The following is a 20,555-nucleotide window of genomic DNA, read 5'->3' on the forward strand; positions in this document are numbered from 1 at the left end:
ACAGGCGTATTCATCTCTTATATCATTTGACAGCCTGTTTGCTCTATAGGTAAAGTAGTCTATAGGGTCCACCATGAGGCAAACGCACTGCTGCTCCAAACACCTGTGTTTTCCTCCTGTGAGTGCTAATGAGGGTTCTCTCTCTCTCTCTCTCTCGCTCTCTCTCTCTCTCTCTCTCTCTCTCTCTCTCTCACACACACACACACACACACACACACACACACACACTCACACATACACACAGACCATGTGAGCTGACGTAGAGTTCAGCCTCTGTCAGAAACACACACATTCCTGAGTGGGATCAAACGCTCAGTGCCTTGTCATGTAAAGACCCCAGACTCTGACGTGGGGTGCATGTGCAGTCACCCAGCCCAAAATCACATTGTGTAGCGTGGCTCTAGACTGCATTGTGTAGTGTGGCTCTAGACTGCATGCATGTTTACACATTGTGTAGCGTGGCTCTAGACTGCCTGCATGTTTACAGTTTGAAAGATGCCCTGTACAGGGCCCATGTGATATACTCTAAACTTATACTGACTTGTCATCCTCTGTGTGTGTGTGTGTGTGTGTGTGTGTGTGTGTGTGTGTGTGTGTGTGTGTGTGTGTGTGTGTGTGTGTGTGTGTCATATTGTAGGTCTACACAGCGAACAGCCCTAATGGGACCACAGGGAAGTCATTTAAAGTGCATCTGCAGCTGTGGGACACAGCAGGACAGGAGAGGTATGGAGACATGTGCTGCACTAACATTTACACACACGCTGGCCTGCACAGACACACTAACCTTTGACAAACCATATTAGTCTGAATGACAGTGCTATCCTTACCCAAGGCACTAATGTCTAATAGGCACTAATGACGAATACATTCTAGAATGTAAGCCACACTTAGCACATGTAAGATATGAAGGGACTGACTAGCTTACTGGTGCATACATGTAAATGATGGACCAAGCAGTGCTGAGTGCACAGACAGAGCAACCCTGTCAGCCCTGCAGTCTCCCAGTCGGGAGCTCAGTCTGGATGCACATCATGTTCTCTGGTGCGGCAGCCTCACTCACTCCGAGCGTCTTCAGATGAAAGCCTCCTCTGAATGGAATGCGAATGTAAATGTGATTCTCCATAATCAAATACACACATCAAACAGCGGACCCCAGAGAGCCCTTCCAGCAGCAGAACTGGACAGACAGGGCTGCCCAGTGTGGCCTCGCTGTGTTGTGTTTTGTTAGACATCACTGAGGATGGAGCTTTTAATCCGCAAGCTGTTTTTTCTTTCCTGTCAGCAGTAATGCAATGCTGCCTGGAGACTTTAAATTTATTTCATTTTTTTCTTTGACAGATTCATCAGTTTTGGCCTTTAAATGTACCATGTAAAGAGCAGCGGCATAATCTAGGAGTGATTTTACCGTATGCGGGGATGATGACGCTTGACATGACCTTGGCATCCTGACATTTCTTCCTTCCTCTAACTGCTCGCGTGTTTTACAGGAAAGCTCAGTCAAAACATTTAAAAAAAAAAAAAAACTCCCATCTGTTCAAAAAAAGGCCATCCTACAAAATTAGTATTGAGTCAAAGTCTTTGTATAAAAAGGCATGTTTTTCTTCCCACTTAAGCATTGATCTCAGAAGAAGGGGATCATGGTTGGGATCTTCATGCTTTGAAACTAATTGTAAAGCTATGAGTCATGTTGTTATGTAAGTGGTGTATTTTGGGTGATTTCCCTGGGATGTCTGAAGCTGTGACTTCTTATTCATACTGCTCCTCAGGGACATCACCCCAGCCAATAACTGAGCTGAAGAAATTGGTCTTTCAGTGGGCAGTGCATTAAACAGACTCAAACCTGCCTGAAACAATACCGATCAAAACAAATAATATATATTTTATATTAAATCAGTTAAGGCATACAAACACATTCATATAGCCACAAAAATACAAATTGGGTCCTCTGTGCAGAGATGATATATGTAATGTGTAGTACAATGGGACATGCTCTGTGTGCATTGTGTCTTCTACGGAATTGTGTTTACTGTGTTGCTGTGTGTGTAAATGTGTTTGGCTCTGTGCTGTAGATTCAGGAGCCTCACCACAGCCTTCTTCAGAGACGCCATGGGCTTCCTGCTTATGTTTGACCTCACCAGCCAGCAGAGCTTCCTCAACGTGCGCAACTGGATGAGTGAGTATACACAAGAGAGAGAGAAAGAGGAGAGAGAAAGTGTAGAGAGAGAGGAGAGAGAAAGTGTAGAGAGAGCAGAGAAAGTGCAGAGAGAGAGAGAGAGAGAGAGAGAGAGAGAGAGAGAGAGAGAGCGAGTGCAGAGAGAAAGTGCAAGTGATTTATTTGTGTTTAGTTGTGACCTGACTCTTGTGACCTGCTGTGCTGCTCTGAGACGTTGCTATAGTGTTTGAATGTCAGGAAGTCATTACTCTGCTGTGTTCTACACACCCATGCTCTCTGACCTTTCGTTAGCGGATCATCACTCATGTGCTGTGTGCTTGCAGGCCAGCTACAGGCCAATGCGTACTGTGAAAACCCCGACATTGTGTTAGTGGGCAACAAGGCCGACCTGGCTGACCAGAGAGAGGTGCAGGAGAAACAGGCTAAAGAACTCGCCGACAAGTATGGGTCAGTATCACACCATCAACCTTTCCACTGAAGCCCTCTGCAAAGTCTCCCAGGCCAGTATCATAACAAAAGTCTTTATTTATGGATATGATATATGGGCTAATTGCATCTTCTTAAATAATCACTTTATTGGTATCTACTATAACTAGGTAATTATAGTAATGACTTTTTAGTTAATAGGCATTTGCATTTCACAAACTGAGTTTGGGGGGATTATAAGTATATGAGCTTTGATGACAGTGCATACATGTAATGCTATTGTGCCAAACCTTCTTCGTTTTTGGAGTGGAAGGAGGCCCCCGCAGGATTATAAGATTCATTTGTAAATCCACAGGAGGAGGGCTCGCTTGATCTTTCTTTTGTCAAATGTATGTAATTATGCTTGAAATATGTGATTTGGAAAGAGAATGACAGTGAAGGAGGTCTCTGCTACAGCACACATGAAACAATCCCTCCGTTCTTGGAAGCAGTTCTCTCTGATTATAGTCTCTTTCTGTCTTTTGATTGGTGTACCCTGCTGTGGCAGATAATTCCCCTGCTTTAGAGCTTTACAGTAGCAAAGTAAAAATGCATAAAGACTATTATTCAAATGAAGTATTATGAGATTAAGCTTTTCACCAAAGCAATTAGACAAAAAAGCAGGGATTGTAAAAACAAATCCAATATTGTGGCTAAGACCTTTCACACTGTACTTGGACGAGGCAAATAGTTCTCTTCGTTTGTCTTCCCTCCGTCTATTCCTCCGGGCCTGTGACTGGCTGTCTAGTATCCCATACTTTGAGACGAGTGCAGCCACAGGAACGGATGTGGACAAGGCTGTGGTCACCCTGCTGGACCTGGTCATGAAGCGCATGGAGCAGTGTGTGGACAAGCCTGCAGCCGACACCCAGAACGGGGAGGGCACCAGCAAACTGGACGCGGCGCCGGCCAATGAGAAGAAATGCGCCTGTTAAAGTGCTGTTATATGCGAGGATTTCTCCCCCCTCCCCCCTCACTCCCCACTCTGCCACAACTATACCTCTCCTTTAATACCCCCTCTAGTGGACAGATGTAGAGTTGCAGCTTGGCCTCCTCCACAGGAAGGTTGGTTGATGGAAGCTGATGACGGCTGGGTGAAATGGCTTTGTCCAGTCTGTCTCTGTCTACCCTCATTTGTCCAGGCTCACCACATTATTTAGGGGTATGTCTGAGCTGTGTAATACTGCCTTAGAAACAAAACGTTAAGACTTTGCCCAGAAAAATATTTTCCTGTCTCCATGTTCAGCTCTTCATTACTGGTTAACAGAGGTATTATTACTTAAAAGGTATGAAATTTGGTGTTATTTTAAAATATCAGTAAGAATAAAAGCAAAATAATATTTAAGCATTTTTTTACTTTTAGAACTATTTTTTTCCATTGAGATTTTATTTAAAAGAATAATATAATTATTATAAGATCACAACATTTAATATAGCATCTTCTGATTAACGTATTTGACATTTCAAAGCAGCACCAGGTGTTACATGATTACTAATTGCATACTGCAGATTCTAGCTCATTTAATGTAGAGACGATGACCTTTACCACAGCACAGTAATCCGGATTTGGAATGCTGCGGTTCAGATTTCCCTTACTAATCTATAGAGATGTAGACAGGTGTTTGATGAATGTACCTGTAGACAGAGGAGGGCAACACTGTATACTCTGGTAACAGAATAGCTTGTTATGTTAACATAACTACACTACTACTGACTACTGTTGCACCATCAAGGCCACATTACCACTGTGCTCTGTCAGTTCTGCATGAATGGAAACATTTGTGCCCTTATTCAAGCCTAGTCATTCCTCTGGCAAGGCATTGGTGTGTAGGCTGTGAAAACCGTAGGAAAATCATAGGACTCAAGCAACCCACAGTGTATAGATACCTGTAACCTGTAACCTGTTATGTGTGTGTGCCAAAAGCAAAACTGCCTCCAGATCAGTGGTGTCTGCCTTAAAGAGTTTCACCAGGTTTAGCACCTGTAGAGTATTTTGGGTGCTAAACTGCATATGTCATTGGATCACTCAACTGTACTCTCTCTTTCTCCATACTCTCTCTCTCTCTCACTCACTCACTCACTCACTCACTCACACACACACACACACACACACACACACACACACACACACACACACACACACACACACACACACACACACACACACCTGTGCTATCAAACCCTTTCCAGTTATTGTCTACTGAATGTGATCTGTGAGATGATCTTGTTAGCCATATTTGTTTCATTTTAACAGTTCTAGTTACTGTGGTGTAAGGCGAAAAAAGATGAAGTACAATATGTTGTGTTTGTACTGTACTGTGGCTGGGTGAAGCACAACTAATATGTAATCCTCATACATGGTCAAGCTTGGCTGATAAAGACAATGTTGTGTTGTCTTGTAAAACGTCCAGATAGCAACCACACCTCTCGTCTTTGTGGAAACCCATTCAGGTTGCCGTCTGTGAGGTCAGGGGTCCCCAGTTTCTAAAGTCAATAAAGACTCTCGTAATCTGATAAGAACAATAGGTTTCCTTTATGACTTTTGTTTGAGAATTCCACTGAAATCTTGTTATTTTGTTTACCTCCTTTAATTTATAATTAGGACTGGACAGCTGTGTCAACAGACCCATTGGTGTAGCATCTCAGTGTGTTCATTCTGACGGTGACGAAGACACAGATGTGTACTGTAACTCATGAGGCATGTGAAGCCTCGGGGGCATACGGTTGGTCCTGTTTTTACTGGTAAATCCACACAGTCCCGAATAATTAGGCTACTAGACCCTGTTTTATATTCATAGGCTTATTATGTAATATTACACTAAATTGCTGAATGCTATTAGCATAAATCAGTGGAACCAAACTGGGCAGAGAGAGGATACATATCCACAAGGCAGACTGGATACAACCGTGTGTTAGTCCTTCTTTTTGAAAGTGATTTTGTTCAGTCATTAGATTAAAAAACACTAGTGTGGTACACTTGTGGTTAAGCAGTGGACCTCTTGCTATTGTCAGGTAGAGAAAACAATGTCTCCTTTTGTGTATGACTACGTGACATTGGGGGCTGCATTGATATTGCAGCGAAGAGTGTTTTTCTGAAATATAACACTGCTAAATATAACCTATCCTAGATGGGGCAATGTTGACCTCACTACACGCACACGCACACACACACACACACAAATACTGTCCACATAGACCTTAGGGAGTACTCTTTTGTGTCCTAATTGTCTTGTGAAATGTTAATTCAATTTACATAATTGAATAAACCTTTGCCTGAAGATTATATAAGGTAAAAAGGTTGACATCACTCTAACAGTGCCAAAAACAACTAAGCAGAATGTGCCACATGTCTCTTCTGCACAACCCAGATCAACATAAGGGCCTCTATAGAACTGCATGTGAAATCTCAGACATCCACACACCCAACTCTTAGCTTTCGAGTCACCCAATGTGCTTCTCCAAGGCCTTGACCTTTATTTTAGTATTTTACGTTTGACGATCTGCATCAAAAGACCAGACTTCATTGTCTCTCTGTATTCTGATCGTTGTATATGTTTTGTTTTTTGCTTTGTTTTTTTCCTCGGCCAGAAAAGGTTTTTGTGCAACGTGTTTCTTGTAGGTGAACACCTTTGGAAGCCATAACTAGTTCCACTCAGTTGATAAATTAGGACAAGCTCTCTCCAAATGGAGATGGCAATCTTTTGATCTTTCTATCCTTAAACAAAACTAAACCCTAATGTTTGGCTTGGTCTCTCACCACTCTCTATGTCAGCTTGTTCCCAAGGCCCCGTCAAACGTTTACATTGTCTGGAGGATTCTCTCTCTGTGCCTGTAATGCTCTTGACCAATGACATTGTGTCTGATTGTTTAAAAAGGTTGTGATCACTTGAGTCTTTTAATGCATACAGAACAATATTTAAAATAAAGAATTATGGATATATATCATTATATATATTAAATATTTAACAAGTATAACAATATAACAAGATCAACTGATTTATTGTACTTTTGAGAGCATTTATTTTTTAGAATAGGTGTCCCTAATGCATTGAGGAAAAAAGGACAACCTCTTGTTATGCCTTTGGCTTGTGTACAGTATGTCCACACTCCAGACTTCTCTGCCAGGTCTGTGTGTTGTAAGCATGGGCCATCTGAAGATGACCTCTGAGCTGGTCAGTGTTCTGATGTTCTGATCGGACTCATAATGGCCATGATGATATGCTAATCCATGTTTACTGTAGTGTATGCTTTGCAACCCCCAAAATTGCTAAAACACAGATTACATTGCACATATACAAAGACACACAGAGACACAAAGACACACACACACAGAGAGACATGGTAATGTAATTAATGCTCATTTGCTTGATCTTATTAGCTTGACTGAATGATTTCTGTATAGTGAGATGTTGTTTGCTTGGACTTCTCTTTTGTTCCACTGTTTATTGAACATTTCCAGATGCTTTGTGGCACACCCAGAATGATGTTGGATGTCTGCTGTTTGCTAGTGAGTTTTGTTCATTTTATTTAACTGATGCCATCTAGTAATGCTTTTTTATCATCATCAGGTTAATAAAGTTTTTAAACCAGCCTGAGCTTTCCCATCTCTGTCATACATTAACGGTGGTTGAAACAGAAGTTCAGGAGGAGAAATAATGATTTGTGAAATGTGTTGACCTTGTGTCTAACCTATTTACAGTTCACCTTTTCCGCTTTGACATTCACAGTATTACCCCCCTACTCACCTATTGCCACCTGTCCAATTGGGAATGTTTGGGGTGCATGCACAGATCCTGCTTGACGCTTGTGTGGCACAGATCCTGCTTGACTCTTGTGTGGGCAGTGACTCCTGCACAAGACATGCAAAGACTTTCAGGACCCTGGCCAGAGACCTTGCTTGAATTGTAAACAATAACTTAATTTTCTGTGCAATGTTGCTGTTTGTGTGTGTGTGTGTGTGTGTGTGTGTTGGACGTGCGAGTTCATACACCAAATGTGAAATGAATCTGAAGAAACTTCTCGGAATGGTAGAGGTTTGACCAGTGAAATAGACATTCTATCTGATGCCAGATGGTGGCACTATGCCAGACATGCATTTTGGACATGTGATTATCATCAAAATCATCATGAGTGCGTGCATGCACATGTGTGTGTGTGTGCAAGCGTGTCTGCGTGTGGATGTGTGTGTGTGCACGTGTGTGTTTATATGTGTATGTGTGTGTGTGAGAGAGAGTATATTCATTAATTTTATCCCACCCCATGGATGAAATTCCATGAAACATGGCATACCCCCACAGGATGTCAGGTTAATCATACACATGAAATTTGATGCTGTTCAGAACATCTCAACTGAAGATAGGGGCGATCTAAGCAGTATCATGATATTGCATTTTAATTTTTGGTTTAAATTTTGTGCAAATCACAAATGAGTGGTTATGGGCTGGGTTGATGCGGGCCTTTAAGACCAACATACCATAGAAATTCTGTCATCCTCAGTGCCACGGTTGAGGTAGTTAGTTAGGAAAAACTGCATTTTTGGGGGTGTCGGGGGGCCCAGCGTAAGTTTCATGTGTATTAAATACAGGGCCTCGTGGTAGAGAGAGACGGCCTGGCGCTAACAGCCTTGCATGCAAAATTGAGTAGATATATGGGCAACAGAGAGCAGCACAGGCATTTTTTCCATTCAAATGTTTTAAACTTAAATAACTCACAAACATCACTTACATAAGTTTGAAAAGAAAGTAGACCTTTCTGCCTTGTCTATTATTTCCATACAAGAGAGGGTGTTGGCTGTTATGGTAAGAAGTATTATTATATGTAAGACCACATTTGAGTGTCTCTGTGTGTGTGTGTGTGCAAGCCAGCAAGTAAGAGCAAGAGAGAACATGTTTTTGGCCTTGGGTAGACCCACCCTGTGATTCTCTGTGAGGGAGGCCTGGAAAATGTTGACTCAGATGCTGATACTGTAAGATATGCGGGTCCTGGGGGTGTCATGCTACAATCATTTTCGTTTTCACAATCGTTTTCACAGCAGGACTAAGAACTATGTGGAGTATCATTGGGGTGATCTCGAATTAAATGAGCTCTTATGCTCTGTCACAAGCGAGTTCATTTGAATTGATAAAAGGAGCAAGAGATAAGCAAGCCAGACAATAAAAGTCACCAAAGGAGTCAGGACATATCATGTTTCTAAGACCAAGCAGATAATGTCACTTGCCTGTTCCAAATGAACCACGTGCCTGCCTTGAATTAAGCTCAGAAGGCCCCTCAAAGGGAGTTGAGTCAACAGGCAACACAGCTTGGTACATCAAGGCTGTAATAATAATATACTTGGAGGGGGACATGTCCCCCAAAATATCAAGACATACATTGGTATGCTACAGTAGTATCACTCACTGTTGTCCAAAATAATCACTTGTTACAAACTAGAAAATGGTTTTGCTCACATAACTGACAGAGAAAGGGAGTGCCGAGAGGCGAGATGATCTACATTACATTACATTACATTACATTACATTTGGCTGACGGTTTTTTAGCCAAAGCGACTAACAACATGGTAAACAGTTTAAGTTTTAGAGCAATTCTCAACAATTTTAGGACAATTTAAAAAACATTAGAGTACAGTAAAAATAAGTGCATCAGTGAGTGCTGTTTTTAACAGTTACGTGTCAGTTTAAGACAGCTGGTGAGTGCTAGGATCAGCAAGACTTGTTGTAAGTGTTGCTATGAGAGGAGATGTTCTCTAAAGATGTGGGTCTTCAGGAGTTTTTTGAGAATGGAGAGGGATGTCCCTACTCTTGTAGGAACTGGCAGTGTGTTCCACCAACGAGGAAAGTACAGTTACAGTTAAGTAACTAAACCTGATTTCATTAGCCTGACGAGCTAGGGTGCGTCTAGATTTCTAGGCTGTGATTTCATAGAATTGCTTGAAAAACACTGGCTTGCCTTGCCCAATAATCCTCTCTTGAGCCATCACTTACTGTAGGCCGATGTGAAAGTCACAGAATACCATGGAAAAAGTGGTTGTACTGTACATTGGTCATTATTTCCACTGAATTCTCTTTCTGCCCTTTGTTTCCTGTAGAATTTGATCCATGCTCTTTTTAAGTTGAGCTATGTTGATGCTTAACCACTAGCCACAAAAAGCACCCAGAAAGCAGACCAGACATACAAATGTTGCACAATCATGTTTTTGAATACCTGGATTTATGTTTCTATACCAATGCGCAGATTTACAGTATGTTTGATTATGGTTGTAATTTGTCAAATCCTATTAGATCCTCCCCTGAAGTGCCCCTGTGCTGCTGACCACAGTCTCAGATGTGATGTCCTTCAACCTGACAAACTGTGATCTGTCTGTGACGTAGTTGGTTATCCATGACACCAAGTGTGGATCCACCTGCATCCTGGCCAGTTTGTCCTGCAGCATTAGGGGTTGGGATGGTGTTAATGCCCTTGAGAAGTCAAGAAAGAGAATTCTGACTGAGCCTCCTCCCTTATCACGATGTGCACAATGTAGGAGGTAGAGGATTATATCCTCCATCCCAACCTTTGTCCGGTAAGCAAACTGCAGGGGGTCTTGAGCATGCTATACCTGAGGCCTGAGAATGCTGAGGAAGTGTTTTCATCGGGTGTGACGTGAGCGCCAGCGGTAGGAAGTCATTGAGCTCACTGGGTCGGCTTTTCTGCAGGACTGGAACAATACAGGAGGTCTTCCAGATGGTGGGTACCTTCCCCAACCGCAGGCTCAGGTTCTAGGTGTGCTGTAGAGGTTCCCCCAGTTCCTTCCCTAACCGCAGGCTCAGGTTCTAGGTGTGCTGTAGACAAGTTCAACAGCACCAGGGGCACACCTTGCCCGACCCGCTGCCTTTCTGGGATGGAACCTCTTCAGTTCCCCTCTGACCTGGTCTACGGTGAAGTAGGGAGGATAATGAGAGGGGGGGGGGGGGTCATCACTGACTCAGCACTGGGTGAGAGAGAGGGAGGGGGGTAAGGATGGGGGACAGGGGTGGTCAAAGCTGTTGAAGAAGTTATTAAGTTCATTCATCTTCTCCATGGTCCCCTCCTCCACACTGTTGTTCTGTGATTTAAAGCCTATGGTGGTTTTTCAGTGTCAATTGCCTTCATTAGAATAGCATTGCTCTTCTGTTTTCACACTTACGCATAGTACATGCTCAGTGTCTATCAGTGACAAAGATGGACAAATAAAGTGATAAAAAAGAAAAGAGCATCCATCACTTGCTCATGTCCATCACTGCCCATATTCCTGTGTAACAATGGGATGTTCCAAGTGTGTGTGTGTGTGTGTGTGTGTGTGTGTGGGTGTGGGTGTGGGTGGGTGGGTGGGTGTGTTTGCATGTGTGTGTTATGGGCACTTACCTTATCTGACGTAGCTCAACCTGTGTAAGCTTGCTATACCATTCCAGGATTATATTGTGTGGACCTTGATGATGGTACATGGCAGAACAGATCCTCAGGCTTTAACCAAAAGTATGTAGCCTACTGTACTGTACATATTTCAGACAGACTGTAAAAGCACATAAACATATTTTAAGTTAACCACTACTATTCATTTCATGGGAGGGGTTGAGCCATGTCATCATGCTGATATGAGTATTGGGTCTGCTGAGCACTCTTCACATAAAATGGTCATTATGGAAAGACTCTTACCAGTAAAACATACATCTTGAGGTGGTGGAAAGTATTGTGGGAAACATACCTCTTGAGGTGGTGTAAAGTATTGTGGGAAACATACCTCTTGAGGTGGTGTAAAGCATTGTGGGATGCAGAGTGTTGTTCTCAGCATAATAATTCCAAAAGTGATGTGGACTCGACTGTGGCACTGTGAGAAGAGTGATGATTGCCACTGATTTACGGGAAACGTTGTGGGCTTTGCTCTACATCTGATAAGGAATACAGATTTTTATTTGTCCCTAGGTGTACATGTTTCTTCATGCTAGCACAGTCAGTGGTGGCCAAACTGTTTTGCCAAAAATGAAACAATGTTTGCTTTTAGTTTGGCTTCTAGGATATGTTTCATCCATTACGACTCATTAATGGTGTAGTGACACACAGCAAAAATGTAGTGCTTAATCAGGCAATGATGTAAAGGTGCTTTCAGACACAATACATAACAGCACCACTGTGCTCTGAACCCTATTATTATGACACACACACACACACACACACACATGTACACACACAGAAACATACACAACAAGCATTAGAGTCACCAAAGTATCCTTTCTCTCTTGTTACAGTGTTGTGTCATGGAAGCAGAGCCCATCTGTGAAGCAGATGGGCTCCCCCTATTAAGTCAGGTTCTGCTCAAGGTTTCTTCCTGGAATATGGGAGTTTTTCCTTGCCACAGTTGCCATATGGCGTGCTTGTGGGGGGTAAGAGGGTTAAGGCTGCCAGTCTTATGACGTCATTTTCTATATTTTTGATATGTTGCTGAGTATAACATAAACAGCAAAGAAAAGTGATTGATAATGACTGACTGACTATTATTGTGTTACATGCTACTACAGCATGAAACTACAGCACTATCATCGTCTGGTTATCTTTGGTAGTATTTATTGTAACTCTAACGTCTCCTTTTACACTATAGCTTGAAGGTCAGTCCCTATTTGTAAGTCACTTTGAATAAATGAGTCAGCAGCTAAATGAGTAAATGTAGCCTACATTGAAATGTATAAATAAGTGTTGCCATGCACCATGGTGATGTGGAAAAGATGTGGATGGACCTTACAGCAAAACAATCCGAAACATATCCACACAAATCCACCCTCTTCTTCTGTTGTATTGGTGTCTAGTCAACCCTTGCCATCTGTTATGTACACGTTACGTTAACCCATGCCAATCTGTCATTTACGTGTAAGTGTAAATGCCCATGCCAGTCTGCTATGCCTTTATCCAAAATTGTTAATGAATAAATAGAAATGTTTAATGTTGGCTGCGTCCTCTCTTCGAAATGAAATGCTCCTCCTCTGCCGGATCTCTTTGTGGAATCTAAGGCTATGCACTTGTGGAAGTTTGAACGTGAGTGTGACAACAACGATCTAACTGGTCCTTTACAATTTCTACAACGTTAGACATTAACATCCTGTGTTGATGAATGTGTTGACGAATGAGCATGGTTGTTTTCCTTAACCTGGATTACCGTTTGGTGTGGATTGGCAAACCGTGGATAGGCTACGTTGCCGTGGATACTTTTTTTGAGTGCCCATTGGCATTTTACAACTTCTGAGAGGATGTAATTGTTTTTTAGGTGACGCTCCATCGATACCTCTGAAAATGGATGAACAGACCGATTTCGAGTATTTGGACTACAGTGAATATTACGATGACCATCACATTGAGAGTTTTGGACTTTGCGACAACACATATTTAAAAGAATTTGCAAAAAAGTTTCTGCCCGCTGTCTACTCAATTGTAGCGATACTGGGAACTTTGGCAAATGCTGTGTTGATAATTATTTTCATCAAATATGCAGCCATCAGAAAAATACCACCACTTTGCACGACCATATCTGATCTTCTATTTGGAGCAACGCTGCCTTTCTTTGCTGTGTATGCTCAAACCAACCAGTGGATTTTTGGACAGTCTGCTTGTAAAATAATCACATATCTTTATACTACGACTCTATACAGCAGTAACTTTTCCCTTGCCTTCATGAGCCTAGACAAATATTACAGTGTGTTTGGTGGTTTCTGCTCTGTAAGAATAATAAGGATCTCAGTTAAATGCATGGCATTCTTTCTATGGATCTTCTCTTTGTTGGCTGCAATTCCACATGCGTATTTTGCTGAGACTCATGAGCATGATGGCCATCAGATATGCACATACCATCATGTGTCCACCTGGAGGACAGTCATGAAATTTGAGGAAAATATTGCAGGATTTGTTGTGCCACTCATCATCATGTCTGTCTGCTCAGCACAGATCAGTTATTACATGGTGAAAAAGTTCCCTAACAACACATGTGGACTCTTAAGACAGGAACTGGCATATGTGGTGACTTTCCTTATCCTCTGGCTCCCTTACAGTGTTGTTGTGTTCTTGCATGCTTTGCAAGAACTTCATATCTTAATGGACTGCACCACCCACCAAAACCTTCAGCTAGCCGTCATGCTGACAGAATCGCTGGCCTTCATGCACGTCTTTGTAAATCCTGTTGTGTATGCATTTCAAAACAAAAGGGTCAGGAAGCTGTTCAGGATGGCTCGCTCAGGCACAGCTGAGTTCCTGATTGAGTCATCGGAAAACCTCAGTGCCGTGGAACTCACAGCAGTCCATACCACAGGCATTTCCACTTGAGTATATACGGAGCCCAGGAGGTGTCATTGCAAGATATTTTTTGGTATACATCCAGAAAATGTGCGCTCATTTTACTAAATTGTGTGCACATTTTACTAAATCGTGCGCATGTTTTACTAAATTGTGCACTCATTTTACTAAATTTAGTATATCGTGCTCACGATTTAGTAAAACGTGTGCACGATTTAGTAAATTGTCGTCCAGTCTTCTGTCTTTCTGTTAATTGTTATGTGTATTTCTACCCTCCTGTTTCTCTGTTCCTTGTCGGATTGTCTCTCTGTTTACCCTGTAAGTTCTGTCGGTTAGTAAGTTTGTCAGTCAATAAAGTGTGTTTTTCGAAGTTCTGCCTGGAGAAGTCTTGCACTTGGGTCCGATCCGCCTATACTGACAGGAACACAAAGAAGACACTGGGAAGATGATCGAAGAGGTCTAGGAGGACAGTAAGGATTTAAAAGATCACAGAGATATTGAGGAGCTAAGCCATTTAAAGCTTTGTAGACAAAAAGCAGAATGTTGTATTGATTAAAATGGAGCCCAGGGGAAGCATGTATAAAGAAAATAATAGAGGCCCTAAAATAGAACCCTGGGGGACGCCACACTTAATAGGAGCAGATGATGAGGAAGCATTACCTAAATGCACTGAAAAAGAGCTATCAGTTAAATAAGATCTGAACCAATTTAACAGTGCCTTGCAGATCAACTTCAATTCCAGGCGTTTTAAAAGGATCCTGTGGTCAATGGTGTCAAAAGCAGCACTAAGATCTAGAAGGACCAGTAGGGCACAAGAGCCAACAGAAAGCAGTATATCATTATGGACCTTAAGTAACGAGAAACCAGATTGAAACTTGTCAAGGATATTAGAGGTGTTTGAATAGGAAGAAACCTGTGACAGAACAGCTTTTTCTAATATCTTTGAGAGAAAGGGCAGTTTAGATATTGGCCTATAATTTTCAAATCCATGGGATCAACACTAGGCTTCTTCAGGAGAGGTAGCACAATAGTGTGTTTAAAACCAGAAGGTACCACTCCATTTGCCAGAGAACTATTAATGGTGCTCAAGACAAAAGGGCAAATGGCTGCAAAAGCTTCTTTGAAAAGGTGAGATGGAAGAAAATCAGAATGGCAAGAAGGCTGCTTTATATGAGACCACGTCTGACAACTGTGAGGAAGAGATTGGTTGGAGGTGGCTAATTACAGACTGATACAAAGCATGATTAGAATTTGAGGGTGTTGTATGTTGTCAATTCTGTTAATAAAGAAATTGAGAAACATCTCACAGGTTTCTGTTGTAGCAGGCAGAGAGGATAAAGTAGAAGGAGGATTAATGATAGAATTAATTGCGTTAAACAACTCTTTAGGTCTGTGAGCATTATTATCAATGAGCTCAGTATAGAAATCTGCATTTGTTGCTTTGATTGAGTTTTGATAAGACTTAAGAGAATCTCCAATAAAGGTGAATCTAATCTAATCTAGGGATGTCCCGATCCAGCTTTTTGCACTTCCGATCCGATACCGATATTGTAGCTTTTAGCATCGGCCGATACCGATACCGGCCGATCCAAGCATGTATTAAAGATTAAAGATATTTACTTATTTTGTTGATATACTCATGTTGAAAAGGGTTTTACTCTTAAGAACAACTAACCAACTTAATTAGGTTAGTTTTAATAATCCACAGTGGTTGGTAATGAGAAGCTGACCTGTTTATTAGGGTTAAATAAACACAAAATAATAAATAGTCAATTAATCACACAAACTGAATTGGCATCAGTGCTCTGCTCTTGAACAACAAGAGTGTAAACCAAGGCTTAAAAAGCCATCAGTGCAAACAATATTGTAAACTATATAAAAAAGCAAAACGCACAGAAAAGCTGAGTAGAAAATAGTCAATTAACCACACAAACTGAATTGGCATCAGTGCTCTGCTCAAGAGTGTAAACCAAGGCTTAAAAAAGCCATCAGTGTAAACAATATAAAATTATATATAAAAGCAACACACACAAAACCTGAGTAGAAAATAGCCAAATTACCACACACACACTGAATTGGCTATAACAACATATAACATATTTAAAAACGAAACTGATGCCACAACTGGTCTGGGTTTGCTGAAGTAACCTAGGCTACAGGCTGCATTTATTACAGAAAATCAAGCAACATAGCACGTAGGCCTATCTACACTATTTAGAGACAGGAGCTTAAGTTTACTGCGACAACAGCTGTCACTAATTCACATCGTCGTACTGTAGGCTGCGCCGATGCACAGACTAAACGGTAAAAAAAAGTTATGATAGCCTACTGGAAGCTTCTACCCTTTTGGATGTGTACAGTTGTAGGCCTAGGTGCACTTAGTTGTTTGCGATTGACCAGGTTGCTTTTTGAAATGAAATGCGTTTGTTAGGCTAGCCGATTGTAAAAATAGGGAAATTAAAGTAGGTGCTGTGCCTATACATTACACAAACAATCTTAAATCGCGAAGATAACATTCGTTAGACAGGCAAAGCTGTCAGCAGCAACATGCATAAGAGCCTTAATAGTAAGTGGGTCTCGCGGACGGTCGCGGTTAACATTAGGCTATATTAATTCAACTGTGACATGAAATGTTTGCTCGATAACTTTAAATTCTTAGTGGGACATGCACAGACAAGTGGGATGCTGGACAGGTCGCTAGGTGTGCTGAAAAAAGCGGACCGGATTTTGGGGGAAAAGCTGAAAAAAACTGGAATGGATTACCTACATCGGTGCGCTGGAAAACACGGACCGGAGTTTTGAAAACAAACTGGATCGGGAGTCCGGATCGGGAATTTCCCGTGCAGGCTGATCCCACATTTTTTGCTAATTTCGGCGGCCGATCCGATCCAAATATCGGATCGGGACATCCCTAATCTAATCTAATCATTTTCAGGGTATATTTGAACACTTTTTTTAGTGCTTCACTGACACAGAGTTGGGAGTTGAGCTCTGGTAAATACTGCACAGGAGTGGCTCAAAAACAATGGAAACCATCACTCATTGAGACTGGGTTTACATGGAATACTCCTCCCCTCCCAACATCCAACATCCAATAAGCCTCCTCTACATACTTGCTGCACTCCCCACACACACACACACACACATACACAGCACATTGTCTTCAGGATCTTCTCCAACACACATCCTCTACATACTTACAGCACACTGCCCCCACCTACCCACACACACACACACACAGTCACTGCTCTACTCCCTCCCGCCCACACACACACATCTTCACTGTCATCACTCACATACATTACATACAGTACTCTGCTTGCAATAGTAAGTCCCTGCCCCCCCCAACACACACACACTTACATCATCACTGTCATCACCTCACATACATACAGCACACTGCTTGCTACAGTAAGCCTCCTCTACATACTTGCTGCACACTGCCCCCACATACACAGCACATTGTCTTCAGGATCTTCTCCAACACACATCCTCTACATACTTACAGCACACTGCCCCCACCTACCCACACACACACTACACACACACACACACAAACACACACAGTCACTGCTCCACTCCCTCCTGCCCCACACACACATCTTCACTGTCATCACTACATACATTACATACAGTACTCTGCTTGCAATAGTAAGTCCCCCCTACATACACAGCACATTATTTCATCAGGAAGCTTCTCCAACACACATCCCCAACATACTTACAGCACACTGCCCCCCCCCCCAATACACAGGACATTGTCTCATGAGGAAGCTTCTACAATACACATATTGCACACTGCCCTCTCCCCACATACACAGCACACTATCCCATCTCCCCTGTCATCCCCCAACACACACACCAAGACCCCTGGCAGTTGGGTTAGCCCCTTGAGCCGTGGATCTGCCCAAGGTTTCTTCCTTGGTAAGGGAGTTTTTCCTTGCCCCTGTTGCTCTTGGGTGCTCCTTGTTGGTGCTCCATCTGCAGGTCCTCCACGTGGCGCTCGGCCTGCTTACACTGCAGCTGGATCTCATCCTCCAGACTCTGCTCCTTATCACTCAGCTTACCACACACACACACACGCGCGCACACACACACACACACGCACACAGGCACGCACGCACGCACACACGACGCACACACACACGCGCACACACACACACAGGCACGCACAAACGCACACACACACGCGCACACACACACACGCATGCACGCACACACAAACAGGATAAGGAAAACAAATTAAAATGCTGATCAAATGGAAAGCTTAAAGAGAATAAGCGAGGGGAAGGAGCTGGGGTAAGAGGGCAATGAGGATGAAGAGAGGAGGCCTATTAACGTTTTTCATGTGACGTATTCTAGGTTCTATAGCTTTGTTTACATCCAGCTGGTAGGCAAGGGACAAGTTGAACCCATTGAACATCGTTGTCCGTAGCTGCCTCTCTGTAGGCTACATCTCTGTATTTCAGCAATGTCAACATTTCAGGCATCAATAAAGGTGATGATGAAACGTTATCCCATTGTTCAATATTTGATAGCCTGTCACAGGAACGTTGTTTCGCTAAAATCGCCCTGATTTGGTGCATTGATCTGTATCGATAACGTTATGGGAGAACCTGCATGTAGCCTAATGGTAGCCTAACTTTTTTTTTTTCTCTGTTCAAAACTCGGTTTACATGAAGACGATAGACTTTCTTAGAAGCTGTGAAATTTGACCAGAAAGGAACATGTCTTCCTTCTGAAAGCTGACAAAAAATCAAACAATATTTGATCATTTAACTTCAACTGAACAGCGACAGGTTTTGGTAGGCAGTAGACTCAGCAGACGTTAACGGTAGCCTACTGTTATAGCCAGCGTCAGTCAGCATCATGTTACATTAATGGCGTTAGTCATGAATCCTGTAACATATTATATCATATAACAGCGATGGCTTATTCAAGACGATCTGCATGGATATATAACCACCCAGAAAAACTCAGAATGTGAGTGATAAAGTTCATTAATTGTATGAAACTTTTTTATTAGTTATCCATTGCAGCATCGCCTATATAGGCTGTAATGCTAGCTCAGCCTTTAAATATGTTATTTTGGTCATGTGGACTTGATTAAACGGGTAAAGATAATTCATAAACTGCTTATTTTTACATGACTGAAGCAGTAGCCTAGGTTCAACAGTGGTGTTTGGGGTTGCTGTGTTAAGTTGTTGTGTGTGATCGCTAAACAATTAGGATCAAATCAGTTTATTTTGACATAACGGAGTTAGCCTAAGTGACCTGTAAAGTTAACCTATAGCGATAAGCCTATTCTGTTTTCATTTATTAGCATTTGTTGTGATTATATAATCAAATGACACTCATGATAACTTGGAAATAGAAGGACAGAAGATAGGTGATTGATGTCCACAAGCACGAATTTCACGGAGACAAATTAGAACAAACTGTTCCGTAAAAATAATCTTGCCATGTTTAAAATGCTGCACTTTTCCTTCATAGCCTATCTCTGGCAATTTATTTTGGATGACTGTAGATAGTTGTATTTTAGCCTACGTCTTCGTAGACAGTAGGCTACACCATTAGGCTATCTTGAGAATAAAAGACTTCACAGCTGCTAACGATCATCGTCCACAACCACGAGGATAGGTAGGCTAAACGGTTGTTCGTCGCCTTTTTGCTTCTTATTGTAAAACCAACTGTTAGGGCCTACACAAGTGGTCGGCATCCCGGTCAATATTTGATATTAAAATTTCAATTTTGAAGCTATTTGTAACTATGTGTGCCTATGCAACCCGACTGTTGTAGGCTTGCCTACCACTCTCTGCAGTGCCTTGCCTACCATTCTTGCCTACCACTCTAGTTCTAAACAAACGGTCACATGACATTATGGCGTAGGTGCAAAACCTTAATAGACCCTTTCAACAATAAAAACAAAAACAATGCTTGAACATTCTATTTTGTTCCCAATATACTTCCTCTGCAGCAAAGATTCAGCTCTGTTCTAGAATCTTTGCTCTGCATTAAGATAACATATGGAACGGAAGCCTTGTGGGGCCAACTATGATGCTGATAATGTAACTCTCTTGAAAGGGTCTATAGAAGTGTGCTGCGTAGTGCACCTCTCCCTGCAGTCTGCTGATGATCTCCTGCAGGCGGAACATCTCCAGCAGGCTCTCCTCTAACTCCTCCACTCGCAGCTGGGCGTCCGCGCGCAGTTTCTGCTGCAGGCCCAGTTCTGCACCGGCCTGGGAGGAGCTATGCAAGGCGTCGGACAACTGAAACACACACGCGTGCGCGCGCACATGTAACAGAGGTAGTTTTCCCTCTACCACGTTCTCTGCGTTGTGTTGTGTATAATAAGAGACGCCACAACCGACCTGGTCTTTGACTCTTTTACTGAAATATAAGACAAAACAAACACATCAGACAGGGAGCGAGCCAGTCGCATCACAGCTCCTCTGCCTCAGGACAGTAGCAAAAGAGAGGCGCGGCAAGACTACGAGACACGCAGTTAACAGCGTCGCCACAAAAGTACATGTGAATAGACAATAACAAAAGTACATTAAACAAACATGGCATACCTGAAATATAAGACAAAACAAACACATCAGACAGGGAGCGAGCCAGTCGCATC

At 42.3% G+C, this 20,555-nt stretch overlaps 2 protein-coding genes across 3 annotated transcripts in view; both read left to right on the top strand.

Annotated features, from left to right (window-relative positions):
- The window catches only part of rab27b (RAB27B, member RAS oncogene family), a 31,183-nt gene extending 23,955 nt beyond the window's left edge, over positions 1-7,228 (top strand). For both annotated transcript variants that reach the window (XM_048258373.1, XM_048258374.1), the window contains 4 exons: positions 638-723; positions 2,070-2,173; positions 2,497-2,620; positions 3,387-7,228. In XM_048258373.1, the coding sequence (XP_048114330.1) occupies positions 638-723; positions 2,070-2,173; positions 2,497-2,620; positions 3,387-3,573 (501 nt within the window). In that variant the 3' untranslated portion in view covers positions 3,574-7,228. The remainder of the gene's footprint in view (positions 1-637; positions 724-2,069; positions 2,174-2,496; positions 2,621-3,386) is intronic.
- A 5,379-nt stretch (positions 7,229-12,607) lies between these two features.
- LOC125304241 (atypical chemokine receptor 2) lies at positions 12,608-14,016 on the top strand. The gene is made up of 2 exons (XM_048258327.1): positions 12,608-12,679; positions 12,909-14,016. Exons 1-2 carry the CDS (start codon positions 12,658-12,660, stop codon positions 13,955-13,957), a joined length of 1,071 nt encoding a protein of 356 aa, XP_048114284.1. The 5' UTR covers positions 12,608-12,657; the 3' UTR covers positions 13,958-14,016.
- Positions 14,017-20,555: the final 6,539 nt, after the last annotated feature.

Source organism: Alosa alosa, chromosome 12, assembly GCF_017589495.1.
Source record: "Alosa alosa isolate M-15738 ecotype Scorff River chromosome 12, AALO_Geno_1.1, whole genome shotgun sequence".
In the NCBI taxonomy this organism is placed as follows: domain Eukaryota; kingdom Metazoa; phylum Chordata; class Actinopteri; order Clupeiformes; family Clupeidae; genus Alosa; species Alosa alosa.

Bases quoted from the DNA above. Each gene is read 5' to 3' on its own strand.
- LOC125304241 (XM_048258327.1), top strand. From the start codon at position 12,658: ATGCACTTGTGGAAGTTTGAAC. The intron at 12,680-12,908 runs GTGAGTGTGACA...ATTGTTTTTTAG, and splicing joins GCACTTGTGGAAGTTTGAAC to GTGACGCTCCATCGATACCT.